The following is a 17,539-nucleotide window of genomic DNA, read 5'->3' as shown; positions in this document are numbered from 1 at the left end:
TCTCTCTTTCTCTCGTTGTTCCCACGTCGAACAGCGTGTTACGTTTCTTAGACACGCGGGCGGGTTTCTGGTGGATACGAATCGTGGAGGGGTTCAGGAGGATCGACGTGACAGAATTTCGGAGATAAGTATCCAGTAGTGATCGATGCTCCGGCTAAAAATCTTGATTCATAGCTCACGGGTGATGTCGTGGGATCTCTGGTCCTCTTTTGGCTCTTAGATTTCCTCCCGTTCTCTCGGTCCGTGGCTTCGTGGAAGCCTCGTGACGTCAGGTGCATGGGAATCGACAGGAACCACGAACATGAGTTTCGACAGGCGGATAGAAACGGACGTAGATTCACTCGCAAGAACGATCCGTAATCTCGATAGAGCGGGACGTCATCGATGTGCCATCCTACCTCTCACGAATCGGACACCGGATGGTCCGATTCGGTGGCCGGAGGCTCTTCGGGTTATATCTGGTGGCGAGAACGCGAGGAATGTCTCTTCTGTTGCGTGGTTTCGTACGTGCTCGATTTTCAACGAAGAAGACCGAGAAAAGCGGCAGAAAGAGAGAAAACAGAGCTGGGGCAGAGCTTTTTGCGCGAGGCTCTATCGACCCAGTCGAAAATTCCAATTTATACCGCGCGACGGAATAATTAGCAATGGCGGGAAATGGCGCGACGGTTTTTGCGCGGGTCTTTATCACGATCAAACGAATTATTCGACATTACTTCGGTGGTGCGGGTTTAATATAGACCGGTCGGGTCGAGCTGACACCACCGCCGGTCAGGATAAGCCAATATACGAGCAGGCTTACCGTTAATCCGGCGATTTTTAAATTATCTTCACGAAATTGCGTCCCGCCAGGATAGAGGACAACTTCTGAAACTGCCAGATAGCATTGCCAGTAGTGACGTCGCGCCGGTCCGCTTAGCGTTGCCAAGTTCTGGCCAGCTCGGATCACGTTTGATCCTTTTGGGTATACGCGACTCCCTCGAACAGCGTCGTGTCGCGTCGGCACGCGTCCCTTCACCGGCCAAGGACCGATGAATTTCCAGGCAAGTTCCATTTACTCTATTTGAAACGCGCAGCTTTTTAACCTTCCTCTTCCGCCCATGCAAACTGTTGCCTGTCTAGGCTTTCCTTTTGGAGCCACGACGAACAAAATGTAAACCGCCCCGGGTGGTCGGCGAGAGCCGGGCCGACTGTGCTTTCTACCTTTTTCCCTGTCGGAACACCGGAGCGGCACCGGCGCAAATATTAAAATCTTCTTGGCCCTTCCGCGCGTTCCGGCTAATTACGAACGAGCGGAATCCGCTACGACGGCGGATTATCTCGTCCATCTAATCGCGCGTTCCCGATTTTGTCCGTGACACGCGGAGAAATTCAACTTACGGTTGAATTCAGGGACGAAAGAACCACTCGAAGTGAAAAGGAGACGGAAGGGAAGAAAGAGGAAGCCCTGCGGAAGACTTCGCTGGATTTTCTACGAGCAACTTCGATGGAGAGAGGCGAGGCGGAAGATAGACGAACGAACGAAGACGAGGTCTCGTTTGCATGAAAGATTGATAGAGAAGGAATCCAGGGATACGACGAAGAAGAGAGGAATCGAGGAAGGGAATGGTTGCCGACTCGACCGCAAACACCTCACGTAGCATCGCGTAGATTAAAGCCTGTCCCGAGTCGGTTGACGCTTGTGTGGGAATGTGCGTGGCAAACGCGTGGCGAAAACACACGGGAAATCTTGCGAGTTCGCGGCAGAAAAGGAGACAAGAAAGCGTACGTACGCTAGAGCCAAGAGTGCGAGGTGATAAGGAAAAGGGAAAAGGCCTGAGCGAGGTTCGAAACGGCGAAGAAAAATCAACTACGGAATACTCGTCGGGATCAGACACGCATTCCGGGGAACTTAGTTTCCGTAAGCAGTCGTATTTTGGGGGGCGAGGATCAACGATACGCCGCGCAGGAGCCCGGCAAACTTTTCCAATTATCTTGTATTAAAAGGTGGCGCGATCGGCACCGAGGTTGTCGCCGACGACAATTTTTTACCTACAACCCCGAACACGAATGTCTCTCGATGCGTGAACGGCATATTCGAGGGCGTCTCTTCAGCGTGCCGAGGGGTGAGCCTCGCGAGAGACTACGAGATATTACGCGTTCGACCGTCTACATCTGCTTTTCCATATCGCTTGTCGCACCGCAAGGGGATGGAACTTCAATTTTGCGGAAGGCGTCAACGTGCCTGGCGAACAACCGCTTTAATCGGACGAATTCCCGCACTTTTACGATCGTGATTCATCGAAGGCGCCAGCCGCCACCCCCCTCCGGCTCCTTGAATTTGCAGCCTTAAGCCAGATGGTTTCACGATCCATTCGATGTAAAGACCTTGGTCATCTTCGACGCTTATGCCTCTTATTACCTATAAAAATATGTCTATATCGTAGTTAGTGGTATTTTCACGGGCAAAGGAACACGAAACGATACTTTGAGGAAAGTCTTAAAAACCTGCAGGAATATGGAGTCGGTTTTCTGGTTCAACCAGGAACGGACGATGGCGCGTCATCGAAGACCATAAACGCGCACGAGGGTCGCTCGGCCGTAATTTTCAGCCGTAAAAGAGAGATATAGGCCGATGGGTGACTTAGGCCAGCGTCGCGTTAGCCTAGTCGTTATTATTTTACTGGCTCTAAACGGCCGCCACTGAATACGCGGGAGCGAAACAGGAATCGTACACGATCCCGACTAGTCGATTCTGTTTCTAGGAAACGAGCGCCAACGTTAATGCACCGTTACGTGCTGTCCAAGTACAGGAGTTGCGAGCCTCATCGGGGTAATTCGAGGGTAAATTTGAAAATTTTACGCTCGACAAATGTTATACCAGTTATACCAGGCTCGCGTTTAAACCTCTTATTCAGACGGCTGCTATCTGTAATGCTTTCATCTTTCAAAGGTCATCGCGTTTTCATAAAAAGGCAGAAACATCGTTAGGTGCACTTTGGTTACGGGTTGAAAAGCACATGCACGACGTAGAATGTAATACGTTTAATTGAACAGCCATGAGCGTCCCGGCGAAGAGGCTCGATGTTATCTGAACACGAAAGGTCGATGAAGTTCGGTCTCGGTGCACGAAAGAAGAATTAATTCCTGCCCGTAAAGTTTCCCATTATGTTAACAGCCCCTGTGGACGATAAACTTCCCGTGAATCGCAATTATATGGCGCCTACGTGCTTCAGCCGTAATATATGTATTTCTCTTCGTACGTCAGATTCGTCGGTCGTAAATGGAATTACCTTGGCGATAGAAAACTCGTACGATATCGGCCAAGAGAAACAGAGAGGAATGGTAAGGCTGCGCGAAGAAAAATTGCCGGAGCTGCGCGTGAGCGAAGGGAAAAAACGATTCGACTTAATCCTCGTACGCACTTATGCGGAAACGTGGCGTGAAAAGCATTCACCGTGGAGCCTGGATCAGTTTCCTTCGGATATAATGCCGGTGAAATGGTCGCTTTAGTATGATATATGTATCACTTACGCGGGGTGATAATGAAAAGATTTGCTGGCTCTTTATGACTTCCGTGGCTGTTAACCGGCATCCCGCGTTGCTTTCCCTCTAACCTCTCTCTCTCTCTCTGTCACCCGAGATTTTTTAGTTTCACCGTGGTGCACGTTCGAGCCGCGACGCTATCGCTTTCGTTGCACTCGCAGAACTTCCCTATTAATTTTTCATTAGCCACTCATCCGACGAAATTAACCGTCTCTGCCGTCTTTGACCGTGACACAGGTCCAAGCTGGAAAGCAGAATTTTCATTCGCATGAAAAGAAATTGATATTCCCTGGTGCACGACTCAAAGCTGATCGCGTTGTCTCTCGTCCGCGTATTAAGTCTTTCGCTAGCCTTTTCGTCTGTCCCGTGGCGTAACGTTCGTGATCCGGGCGAAATCTTTGGAAACATTGGTTTCAACGACAGATACCTCTCTCCCTTCTAAATGTAACGACACTTCCACTTGTCGGCAGACAAAGGGAAACTTAGCGAGTACAGTTTGCTCTCGGATTCTACCGTTCCTTGTCAAAAGCACTTACCACTCATTAAACACTCGAACATCGCTGCGACACGACCCTGAAACTATCGTCCGCGAGGAAACATTCTCGAAAGAACAAACTCGTAAAATCGCTGTAAACGCTCGTCTACGTTTACATTTACACGAGCTGCGTGGACTCCGCATAGTTGTGCCCATTTCTCGTCGCGATGCAATTTCTCCGAGTTTCTCGAGCTGTTTGGTAAATCCGGGACGACAAATCTCGCGTGCTGAATTAGCAGGCGCGAAGGCGCTTTAGAAATCGCATACAGTGTGCAGCATGGCGTATCAGCTGGTAGTTAGATGGATGAACGACGCTGGGAAAACGCTGCGCACGGTCTCGCGCGCCATTATTTCCGCGTGCACGCTAAATCACACTTAAAGCTCGAGCCGCTCTTCTCGAATGTGCGCTCTCTACGCCACGACCTTCCACTCTATTTCCACCGGCAGCTTTTACTCTCGGAGACTGTGGCCCGGTAACGAGTCGACGGGCATCGAGCCGAGGAAAAATTGGATTCCTGAAATTTCGAGGCTGGAATTTTTTAATACGCGCCTCTCTCGTAAATGTTGCGTCTGCCGTTCGTGCTCTTCCTTCGAGAGACTTCAAAGAGGTTGCTCTCGGTCGGGAATTTCTCTTCGGCTAAACAGTCAAAGAGAAAGAGGGAGGACATTTCCGCGAGTACGCGGGTTTCGTGCGCGTTTTAATTGAGCAAGTACGAGCAGCCGGGTTTTCCAGCATCGGCACGCGACGACTACTTTCCAAGCGACAGAGGATGTTAATAATATTCCCATCGAGTCGATCGTCCGTTTATAACCTCATAAACTATTCGCCGTTTAGAAAGCCGCGTCTCGCGGTGAATTTATCAGGCGAGAAAGCCTCCCCTGACAGCCGGCGCAGCGACGTCCGCAAACATCATTTAGCACTCTCACCCACGCGAATTCCCCGCGTGAATCCAACGAGTGTCGTTGCCTAAAATCGCGTCACGGGGAAGGAGCTTGAATAAACAACGCAACCGTGGAAAGAAGGGAAATCATTTATTAATTCGTCGCGAGAGTTCCGAGGAATTAGGCGGAATGGTTCGGTTGGACGGTGGTCGCGTCGGAGGCTGAAAATTCCAATGTTAAAAGCTTCAGTTCCCTAACTAATATCGTCGTCGGTCGCTTGGATGAAATCCTCGCGGCTCGCACACATTTTTCTTTGGTCAATTTAAACGCTGTCTACGAGTCGCGGTCGTGATAGCCTCGCGCGAGCTTTCTTTTCATTTTCCTCGTTTTCTGCCTTTTCAGCGTCGCCGTTTTTTCCCTCGTGAATTTTATTTATCACTCGCGATACCCGTGTAGCACGTCGAATAAATTCGCCGAGTCTCGAAGCGGATCGCGGACGAAAATAAAGCGTGCGGCGCGCGTGCCGCTCATGCGACACCTTCGTTTTACTAGTCTTGCAGCGGCGGATTCTCCGGAGGCCGAGTCGTGCGACGGGTTAGAGGTCCGGCCACGGTTGAACGACTCGATTCCCGGTCGCAGCGACGCCACGCGATGGGGCTGTTTGTCGCGCGCCAAGTCGACCGAGCGCTCGCGCTTTAATCAGCCCTGTCCTTTGGTTGGAAATGTTAACGTTACTCTCGTCGCGGTTCCCTCGTTGTCGCAACGCTGTGCACTTTTAAACTATTGCGGAGATTCAAATCCCTTTGCGCGTTTCTTTGGGAAATGCACGAAAAATTCGAACGAGTAGCTCGTTCCTAATAGACGAGCCGGCCGTAAATTTACCAGCGCCGCGAAAACGTTTGAACTACGACTAGAATCACACTGGCACGCTTCCAAACTCGGTGTTCGCGCAGCCACCGTAACCACAACTACTCTGGCATAACACGGCGCTAAATATCAGGGTAAACGAGCGGCTGAACAAGTCGAAGATTTAATTGCTGTAGCGAACGGTGCTGGTCGTGATAATTCATCTTTCGTAATGTCGCGCGATTCGAAGGCGCCGATCCGCGTCACCTGCACGTGGTTACACATCGAGGTGGAACCGGCCGCGGTAAGGGCGCGTCGATGGGCCTCGAAACGATCGATCGGCTTCTACTGAATCATGCGGGTGTCTGGCACGAGCCACACGGAATATTTCACCGCGGTCGTTCGCTAGGACAAACGAAAGAGCGCCACTTAGGTGGGGAGTAATATACGTTGCCGAGGGCGGTAACTGTCCCCGTATATTACGTCCCGCGTGTCCACGGGGACATACATTCCAACCGGCTGTATCCACGGTAAACAATGTCGCGAGAGTCGTGCCTAAACGATTCCTCGTGTCTGCAGTTATTTTGGCAATTAATCGCCGGCTCCTGCCGCTGAAATATCGTGTTTCTTGCGTCGCGCTGCTGACTTTTTCATTCCTCTTTGCTCCTATCGTTCGTTCGTGCGTTCTTTCTTTCTCATTTCGCGCTTTCATCCTGCCGTTCGTCCACTCGAACAGCAACCGACGATCGAAGACGACGATGACGAAGGCTTTTAACGATCGTTCTGCCGTCCTCGGCCGGCACGTACCGCAAAGTTTCACTGTCGCGGTGCTTCGCTCGGTGATATCACAGGAGGTAGTCTCGACCTCCTTTTTCGTCGATATTCACCGGCCAGGAGATCGACATCTTACGCCCGACTCTTTGATACCGTCTGTTGTTCCTTTTACTTCTCGGTTGTGCAGGGTGTTCGATCGCAGTTCGAAATTTGTTAAACGGCCAGCAACGAGAAAGCGTCTATGTGCCGACGACACGACGAAGTTTATTACGGATTTCGCAAAGCTCCGCGTTCCAAGTTGCTGGAACTTTTATCGAGGAGCGAGCAATCGCCGACGAAAAAACAATGAACAACCGTCGTTTGCACGTGTATACCGAGAACGATCGACCTCTCGATCGCAGCGTTGGCAACGTTCTTCTTTCCTTTGGCCGCTTCATTTCTCGCGTATTAAAGTAGAATTAAACAGGGTCCGGCAACGAGGATGATGGAGGAGTGTGCATATGAAAAATCGCCGTCTGAGCGTAAGCGACGAAAGGATATTACGATTGTCACGTTTTTCCTGTTAGAATCGTAAATCTTCGCTGCTGGTTTCCGCCAACGTACCGCCGAGGGTGTACGGGTGTTCGCCTCGTTTCGTTTCGTTTACAAGCGAAATTTTCTAGAACCGATAAGCGCGTCGCCTCGGCTCTTGCTCTCACGTGCCACTTCGCGATCCGTGCACGTTTACGGAAGTTCCGATCGTAACGCGCTTTTATCAGCGCTCGATAGGATAATGTGGAGTGGTCGTGTAAGTTCCTCCACTCGCTTTGTCGTTCACGAGTTTCGCGGTAAACAATTTTATCACCTCACTGCGAAAACTCTTCGAATTTTACAGCTATTCCTACCCATGCTACCCCACTACATTGCCCATTTAGTTATAAATTCAATGTATCGAAACTTTCAACTTATTTCTCGTTGATTTCGCTTGGAGTGTCCACGCAAATTGCCTTCCCGAGTAAATTGCTTTCCTCCGATTCATATTTAAAATTCTAACTGATTCCTGGCGCGGAGGGCGATCAATCTTACTTCCGAGTCGCCTCCCCGGCCCTATCCGTCTTTCCAATAAAACGATACTCGCGATAAACCTTTCGAAGCCAATTAGGGGCTAATTGATTTTAACTGTAAATCTATGAGCCCTTTCCTCGGCCGGTTCTGCGGGATTGCGGTTAAGACGGGGACCGGAGATCTCTGCCAACCAGCCAGTTGTTCCCGATAAATTTACGATGACTGAACTCCCTCTTCTTACGCTGCACGCTCGTTTTCGCCTGTTTCCAAGCGTTAATGAGAGCCGATCGCGTCGTGCCATCTGTCTTTCCGTGATTCCTTTTGTCTCGCTGCCAGTCTTTCTACCCTCTTTCCGTTTCCGCATCCATTTTGCGGAACAGCTTATTATTAAACGTTCCTCCGTTCGACTCTTTATCTTATTAAGAAGCTTTCGCGTAATAAGCGTTCGAAAGGAAGCAAATACTATTTACACTCGTGAGTGCCAGTTGCTTTATTATTGTGGATAGTGCATAGCGTATAAGAATTTACTACGTAAATATATTGGCAGATTTAAAGGTCCATCGTGGAGTTAGTTGACGCGAGCCGGTTGATTCGTGTTCGTCAGATTTTCCAAGGAACGACCTTTTCGATGGCCCTTGACTGTAGACAAAAATAATCGCGTTGAAAACTCACAGCTCTCCGTTGTTCAAACATTTCAATAAATTAAAATACTCACTGCAGCCTAAATACGGAACGCAGACCTGTCCCTTGGCACAATCGCTGTCCTTCTTGCAATTTTCATGCGTTTCCCGTTTGCGCCGGTCGTCCGAGATCTGCACCGCGACTACGTCCGACTCGTCCTGTCGTTTCAAACAAAAAATTTGATCGCGAGACAGTGACACGAGTTTGATCAAAGTATAGGTTGAAACGTATCTGAAATAATTCTACTCCATTGGCCAGCGTTTTTCCCTACTTTCTGTCTCGAGCAAGAAGATTCGGTTCTTTTAATACCTCCGAGTGATTTAGTACAAAAGGATCGAAGCGAAAGCTTCTTTTACTCACTGACTCTCCACTGCGATCTCCTAAGCGGATCACGTGAACCTCTGGCTCGTCCTGCGGGTGAAGGACCAAGGACGATTAGAACATGATCGCGATTTACCAGAAACGATTGAACTACGCGTTTGTTCGGTAGGACTAGCTCGTATCTTCGTACCTTGTCGTTCTTAACGATGCACCGAGTTGCCGAAACAACGTACACGAACAGTAGAATCAGAAACAGTCGGCTCATCTTTGCTTCTCGTCTTGTTCACGCGGTCTGGCAAACACTGTCCGATGCTAATACGAATTGCTCTTTAAATACAGAATCTATGCGTCATCTTCGTCGTAAACCTAGATCCATTATCGTTACAGACAGGTAGCAATTAACCGAACAGATTAACCGATCTTCGTCGAATTGTCATACGTTTGGATTATTATTGGAAAATAAACTGGAAAGTCCATAGATGGAGGAAAGATAGTCAACGTCATAAACCACTGTCAATCGCGATCGCTTCATTTTCGCACAACGGTCTTTATCTAAATTGGAAAAACAGAATGGCCCGTAAAACGGGTCACGAATTCCAACGAACGACAATTACGTTCTGCCGTTTACGAGCCATCGTTAGAAAATGCGTTGTACGGCATGAAACGAGGCGACTGATTCGCGTCGATCGTTCGCGATATCATCGCGATTCGGTCGTTTCATTAAGCCCGCTACGGGTGAATGAATTCCGTAAAACTCATATGTCCGGTGAAAAACGAACATCGAACGAGGAAGGGAGAGGCTTGTTCCGCCCTCGGAAGTCCACGTTCTTCCTGTTATCGCTCTCGTTTCGACGCTTTAATTACCAGGCCCATTAATAATACGATGATTACGTACGGCTAATAATATACCGTAGTTGATCAAAAGCATCCTCAAATATAACTTTAAAAATTCATCGTCACGTTGAAATCGTTCAATCGTTTTTAACGTTGCAGCAGTAAGTTTTATAAAACGCGAGTAATGAAATATCTTCTTCGCAAAAAATTGGATGTTTAGGAATTTAGAAGAACATCAAAGGCTTTTCCCAACCATTTTTATATCACTCAGTGACGGAGGGATATAAAAATTTGCCGACCCCGTCAGAAGCATCCGTTTTACGCGACTTTTTACGTCCTAAGAGATTAATTATGCATGCCTGATGTAGCTACGGTCGTTCGACGAGAATGTTCTAGCCTGTGTAATGGTTGCGCTGTTCGAAGACGTGGATACGTTGAGTCGATTCAGGACAAGTATCATAAAAGTCTCGGATAGATTTATCACTCGACGTAAATTTCTGTCGTATCGTTCCGCGACTCGGTTCTACTTTTGTGTCGATTTCCTAGAAAATGACAGCTCGTCGATCGACAGATAAGATGACTCGCGTTGAAAACTAATCGCGCTAATTAATGGTTATCGAGTGAAAGTACAGAAAATTCTGTTTCATGCGAAATTAATAGCATCGAGATGCAGGATTTATAGATCGGGAAATTTTATTACACCTGCCATGCAATGTTTTTCAGTAATTCGGTTACTTTTACATTTTAATGTACGATTGCTCTGGACTATAAAATAATAATAATAATAGTAATTCAAGTTTAGCGTAATTCGTAAATTTACGTTGCGAAGGGTAGGACAAAATCTCTGATTCCTCCGAAGTTCGATATTTCAATTCGTGGAACGCGAAGTTCCATAAGGCGATAAGTCTATTCCGTACCTATCCGACAGTAACGTCACAGCGAGGGTGAAAGGCGGTCGCGTTTGCATAGTCACGACAGAGATGTCGAAGTTGCGGCCGAGTCGAAACCAGCGGTCCCCCGGCGGACACTCGACGTGACCGGCGGTCCTTTGTTCGCTTGATTACCGAACACCCTTGAAACTAGTCATTAGCTTGGCAAATAGAGAAGTCCGTGCCCGCAAACCCGCGAGTCGGAGATGGCAAGGTGTTCGCTTGCGAATAATTGGCCTGTGAATTAATTTGACCGCGCGTTTCCTAATGCTATTCCGTTTTATTTAACTCCTCGCCGGTAACGAACTTTTCGAATGCGACCATGCACATAGTTATTTATTTTATTTGCGTCAAGTTGGTTATCCTTAGAACGATTCAACGGAGGATTATACAGCGGTATAATCGATCAAACGTGAAAAACGCTATTCTTGAAAAGGGGAATTCGCAAACAAGTAGAGTAAAGAGGAGGAACGCGATTAGATGCGATTCCAGCGGTGACACGCCGAGAACCTAAAAGCGTCGTAAGGTCGACGAAAGAGTTGGCGGAACGCGCTCGAGAGGCTGCGACGCTTCGTAATCTCGCGTAGAAAAAGAGAAAGAGAGTGGAGAAAAAAAAAAGAATATCGCGTGGAAACGGTGCGAGGAACGGGTCAAACGACGCTTAGCGATACAACTGGTAGTAGCGTTAAACGGTCGACTCGGCGTCGGACACGCGCGAAAATAAATGGAAGGAAAAGGCGTCGAATTCAGCGAGATCGTTCGTCAGTCTCGTATATTTAGACCGTGACTCCTCTGTGTGTCGCGACGCGTTCTATCCTCCCTTCCCTGTCTCGTATCATCGTGATTTTCGCGTGTTCGTTATACGTCTTCCGTTCATCGACAAAAGTCCCTTAATCCGTGGAAAATAAAATTGGACGCGGTCGATCGCGTCGGGATTAACGTTTCATCGGATGGACGGCGAACTTTATTCGGTTCTGGTCGAGTCGAATAACTGGTTACAATTTCGGTCGTTGGCGTAATACGGTTCGAATGGAGAATTACAAGTTAAAATTTTACAGACTGATTATCAGCGACGGAGGCATCAAATTATTTAATATCGATACGCTGGTTTGGTGGACGCGCGAGCGGGGTGGGGGCATCTATTATTTGATATTGATTTCGTTGAAAGCGTGTACACTAGCGTACAAGTCGGCACGATTCGAATCGTGGGAAAGCAGCTTAATTGGAACGATTATCTACCCAGTCAAAGAGATAGCGACCAGCATTTCATGATGCACTTACGTAACGATTAAACCGCGTGTATAGGCCACGAGGATACGTTCAAGGTACATCGTTAACGATGAAACTAATGCGGGACTGAGATTGGCTGGCGTGGTCGATAGAGAGAATTCCCTCATCACGGAGCGAAACCGGGTCCTCCACGCTCCTTCCCATTTACGTGCGATATCTCGTAGTTCTAATAGCGGGGCCGCCTTGTCTTACGGTTCATCGATAGGCTGTATCGAAAAATTGTCGTAATTGCGTTTAATCCGTATTACGTTATTAAATCGATCGAAGTCACGATCTGTCGGTTACTCGCGTCCACGCGATCAGTCGAATAATCGAGAACATTAAGTTTCCTTTTTCTCGTTCCTAGTCTCGAAACCATAAACGATAAGCGATTATCGCGGTGGTCAAGTGGTTCGTTTTTTGGTAACGAAGCATCGTTAAGTATCTCTTTTCGTATATACAGTTTTCAAGTGGTGAGACCTGTTTCGCAACGAGAGAAAACGAGGCAAAGGAACGACTCTGTTTCCTATCGAAATCGACGGCGGGACGTTTCCTCTCGAACGATACCGATCGAAGGGCATACGTCTTCGTCCATCCACGAGACGTCGCTTCTGGAAAACAAACTAGCTCCGTTTGAGAATGCAGTCGCCAGCCTCGTGTCTCACACATAGACTAATTTCTACGAGCGTTCCTCGTGACGTCTCAAGGGAGCAATGATGGGGCTCGAACAGAGCCATTTGCCGGTGTGTAGCCATTGAATTCTATCCATTTATTCGATTCGAGCCCGCAGAGACGGCTGGCGAAAGTTCTAATTTCTCCATACGTCGCGTAATTTCTCTCCCACGTTAATTAACGTCACGCTTAAGTACCCGTAAATGAAATCGAGAAGCAAGAGATAAACATCGACGATTTCAAAGCTGTTCTACGATCGCCAAAAGATACGGTAGACTCGAAACTAGCCCATCATCGTAGCTTGTCATAGATCACGCGTGTACGAGGCATTGTGAAAGACTCGAAGGCATCGTAAATATACACATATACCATAACTGTGCGCTACAGAGTTCGTGACTTAATCTGCAAGGGTATCTAGGCTATTTACGGCCGCGTTACACTGCTCGTAGATTTATGAGCCGATTCGGGTTTCGTGCTTTTAGATCTTTACTCCCTCGGCCCTTTCCCTTGTGCTCTTTCGATACCGTGGATCGACGCGCCGTCGTTTAATATCCGCGATGCACCGATACCCGCCGCGCATTTGCGTAATTGCGCGCGCGTTTCCATTTTATCCGTTGATTTTTCGCGAACCGCCACGCCGGTCACATCCGACCGGCGTTTCGAACCGTCCATTCGAAATAAATAAGCAATAACCAACGAGGTAATCGCGAGAATGGTCAGAATTCAGTGATCGATTGGCCATTTTTGTTTGCCATTGAGATTAAAATTCCAACTTTGAAATGCTTTTAATAGGATGATACTAATGGCCGCTGTTACTCGCATTTTCTCTTTTACTCCTAACAGTACATACGTGCAACCAGGAAAAGCCGCAGAACTCGCAAGTTTCTCGGAATCGGGCGAAACGAGCGCGACTTTTCTCGGTCTCGCGGTAAGCTTGGAAGACCGCGAGCAAAGTGCGAAACTGAAAAGAAATAAAGGAGAAGGGTGATCGAGCACGTGGATAGGGGTTCCGCGAGTCTAAGCGTACACACGCCAGATTCTCGCGGTTTCTTCGAAAGTTGGGTGCCACTATGGCGCATGGAACGGCGCGTACAAGACACCCCGAACACGATACTCCACTCCGAGAATCTCAAGACGATGCACCGGTCTGGATTTCCGCTTTAGACTGCTATTATGCCGACGAATCGTGAGTTAGGCGAGGGTGAACGTCGGCCTTAAGCCGAGCCGCAGTGATATATCCGCGATCGCATAGCTTCCGGGCTTTTCTCGGCATCGAGTCGTGAAAATTCTCCGCGAGATTTCCGCGAAGTCGTGTATGAGCCTCCGAGGACGTGTCTGAGGAGCGATTCTAGCCTTGGCAGGATAAACAAGCGTCATAAACTCTTGGTCTACGATTCGGGCGTCTAATTACGAAGTATCCGATAAATATCGTTCGATCGAGCGAATGAATCGAGCCGAACGAACATCTTACGAAGTTAGTTTCACCCTCAGATCGAGGAGATGATCGTCGTCATTTTTTCTTCCGACCCTCGACGGACGTTTTGATCTATAAGTCAACTAGCGTTCTTTCGTTCTTAATTGGGCCACGGATTAATTCCCTTCGAGTGTCTGACCGCGACGATTTATTCGACGAGAAGCAGTGGCGGCAGGAGAAGCGGGAGATAAGCAAGACAGAGGAAAGTAGAGGAAGAGCGAGGAGGATTACGAGGACTTAACTAAACGGACAGCGTCGGGCGGTAGGATGCTTCTTGACGTTTTATCGCGACACGCGTTGCCCGTTGCTGTCGACCGATCGGATTAAGTGCCGTCGCGTGGAAATTATTTGGGAAGCGTTAAATATCATCGCTACCCGGTCGTATAGTTAATGAGAGGACGCGAACAACCGAAAATACGTCGCTTTTGCGGCGATGACAATGTCTGGAAATTCGAACGATCGACACGTTGGTCTCTATGTAATAATTGGTAATTATTTAATAAAGCCGAAGAGGCGGCAGACGCATTGTACGGGTCGCAATACGTGCCGGCCGCGCCATATCCAGGCAAAATATTCGAATATAATTAACGCATGCGACACCTTGACGTTTTATCCGTTTCCGGACCGTCCTCGTCACGGTTAATTAATAATAAGCGTTTAATTAAGCGAATGGATGTGCGCTTTTGCTGATTGCGTTCGCATTACCGATGGTTGTGCATGTTGCCATTCGTCGTGCTCCGGTATACTGGGTGGGTTTAATCAGTCTTGCATCTTGAGACTGCGCGTACTATCAATTTAAAACTTAGGCGTTTCAGATTTTTAATTCTAAACTCGAAACTCGACATTTTTCTACCTCTGCCGATAAATCCCGATAAATGAATTTATTTTCTCCGATAAAGACAAAGGTTATAAATAATGTCAAATCGAAACTAGATTACGCAAGGTGGCAATGCATCTCTGATCCACCTGGTATATTCGCAGGATCGACGCGAGTGTCATTTACGGCACGTTTTCATGGCGTCGGCGTGCTTCGTTCGGCCGACAATTCGGTTGGCGGTCCGTGTCACTGTCACAATGCGATCCACCGTTGAAACATATCGTTCAATTATTCCTAAACTAATATTTATCACTGACTGGCGGGCCGATGGCGCTCGACCGGGGCGCGCATTTATCGTAGCTTCGTTCGTGACGCACCCCTGGTTGTCGTGCGCGCTCGCCTCCCTTGAAATATGAACGAGAAACGTTACGACTTTGCGAGATTTTACGAGCCATCGTAATTCCGCGGTGCGTTATATACGCCACGGTCACAGCCAGAGAGAATCGTAAGGGAATTATAGAACGCTTCCGCGTCCTCTGCGTTGCGAGTGGGAAAAGGCAATGGAAGGGACAGAGAGTCGTTTTTAGGGTGGTCCATGACACCACTTTAGGGCAAACGTCCCGGTAGCTCGTATCGAGCTGCGGACGAACGTGGGGATAGCCAGTATCCGTCTTAATTTTCGAACGTAGTTCGTAAATAAGTTTGCGTAGAAGTGGATCGCCAGGTCGGCCGCGGGGATGGGGACGCGTCTAACTGAATTATGGGAATTAGCGAGCCGGTGATTTGGCAGGGGCGTCGAAGATTAATGGAAGGAGCGGCCGAACGATTGAAATCGTTCGTCTCTTGTCAACAAGTTGTTCTTCCAGGATTTCGGTCTTCGTTATCTTTGATTAGTAGGTTCTTCCACTCTTGTTGTTCAATTTGCAAGTTAAGCGTCGAAGAATTATCAGTCAGATTCATCGGTTAGCGTTAACCGCTGCGATTTCGTAGCTTAAAACCGGATCGTGATACAAGATCGTCGATTTTTCTTCGCTCTCAAGCTGGTTGTTGCGATAAAGAAAGTAGTTAGGCAGCTAGGAGTTTTACAAACGACACTGTCACGCGTATTGTACGTTCGTGCGTCGGTCGCGATTTCGATTCCGCGATTACGATCGAATTTCACTCGTCCTTTCTCGAAGTAAGCCTAGCCTCGAGCATGATAATTAATAAACAAACTCATAGATATGCGATAGAGCGTCGGGGTGAGCAGGTCGCGTGAGATATTACGTGCTGAGGGGTTGGTTCGCTTATCGACGATTAGAAACGCGATTGCCTGCTCGTTGGGATGTTTCCCGATCCCCGTGTGTTCGACTTCTCCCCATCCCCCTGCTCGGTCGCCATTTTATTCGTTCGAACCTACTGTTCTTTTTTATTTCCGTTTCGAATGGAAAAAGCGACACCACTTAAGGGATGAAACGGTTTTAACGGGAAAAGTAAGGAGAAGAGGAAAAGTGGTCGGAACGGTAGGCTTCGTGGGACGAAATTCGCGGTAAAAGTCTAGCTGTATCGGGCAAAAACAAGGGTGAGTTACGAGCAAAGGGTGCGTCGGTTGGTCCTCTCGCTCGTTCCTCAACCTCCGTGCCCTCGCCGAGTGGATAATTCGAGCGATACATTTGAATTTCCCGCCATTACCTCATCCCACTAAGTATCTACCGTCTCCTCTTATTTTTCCTAGTCCCCATCCACTATCTACATCCCTTCCTGGCCATCAGGAATTTCCATTAGCTAATTACCGACTCGACGGATAGGCGGCTCCGCGTTTTTGCCTCTTTTAACCCTCTCGATGGTCCTGGGGATTAGATTCCTTCGTACGACCTTGGAGAAGCAAGGAATCCCAAGATCGGACCAATTAAAACTCAATTAACACGTCAGCCGCGCGAAATTTGAATTTGACCTAAAAATCGAGTCTGACAGCGTGTTGGCTCGTTGCCAAGACTACAGTCGAACGAAAGCGATAGTAGAGTTCGGATGTAATAATCGCAGATACGATTATTAATCGTCACGGCCGCTTTTCACTTATTATTTACGCGATTCGTGATCGTAGCCGCGAGGATGCCCGTAATTATCGCGACCGCACGAATTCAGCCGATCGAACGAGAAGGCCAGGTTTTATCATTTACACTTTACACCGTAATTAACGCGTGTGCAACAATTAGCCGCGATTAGAGCGAAATCGCGTGGAATAAATTACGCCGCGGGAATCAACGACGGAAGTTCGTGCTGCGCGTAAACCCCCCTCTCGCCGATATAATTTATCGCCGGCTCTTCGTCACGATCGTAACCGCGATATTATTTCTCTAACTGTTCCTATGTTTCTCTGTTTCAGGTAAGTGGAACAACGACGCTACTTGCCGCTATCGAAGGATATCCGTCGTGCCAGAACCTCCCGATAAATACGTTTTCGAGGCAGTACTTCGTTCGAAATCAATTGGCAAACAGTCTTAATTGATTTTGGGATACTCCTCGGAATCCTTAGAATTCCATTCGCTTCGCGTTACCACGGCGCATTTCGTACGACGCGCTCGAGGACAACGTTTCGGTAACTGGTACGATCAGCCCTCTCGAAGAAGAAGAAAAAGAAATAAAAAAGAAAGAGGAATCGGTAACAGCAAGGGGCTAAGTGGGTAATGTAATGGGTCTCGGTTAACGCCAAAAGCGTCCGAAACTGTTGGAGGGTGGCGACGACGGAATTTTAGCTATTTCCTACGGATTGTCTCAGGGACGTATTTTTCGAAGGGCGAGTCGGTCGTCGAGGGAAGGGTAGGCTACGAGTACATAGCGATTTCCAGCAATCTTATTTACAATATATTTCGACCCGACAGACAGGAGGACCTTCTTGCTATTGTACAAAAGAGTTGCATAAATACGATTGGACTCGCTCGCAGGGATTCCACTAAAAA

At 48.2% G+C, this 17,539-nt stretch overlaps 2 protein-coding genes across 3 annotated transcripts in view; one reads left to right on the top strand and one right to left on the bottom strand.

The window, feature by feature from the left end:
* LOC117153750 (uncharacterized) overlaps window positions 1–17,539 on the top strand; it is a 257,976-nt gene that overhangs the window by 114,391 nt on the left and 126,046 nt on the right. The gene's annotated exons all lie outside the window — the stretch shown is intronic.
* LOC117153758 (uncharacterized) lies at window positions 8,064–8,924 on the bottom strand. Its single transcript, XM_033328117.2, has 4 exons — window positions 8,796–8,924; window positions 8,645–8,695; window positions 8,319–8,442; window positions 8,064–8,242 (listed from the first exon to the last, which is right to left on the bottom strand). Exons 1-4 carry the CDS (start codon window positions 8,868–8,870, stop codon window positions 8,172–8,174), a joined length of 321 nt encoding a protein of 106 aa, XP_033184008.2. The 5' UTR covers window positions 8,871–8,924; the 3' UTR covers window positions 8,064–8,171.

The sequence above is a fragment of the Bombus vancouverensis genome, chromosome 8 (assembly GCF_051014615.1).
Source record: "Bombus vancouverensis nearcticus chromosome 8, iyBomVanc1_principal, whole genome shotgun sequence".
NCBI lineage: Eukaryota > Metazoa > Arthropoda > Insecta > Hymenoptera > Apidae > Bombus > Bombus vancouverensis.
The sequence above is the reverse complement of the archived record's forward strand: the minus strand, read 5'-3'. Positions and strand labels throughout refer to the sequence as shown.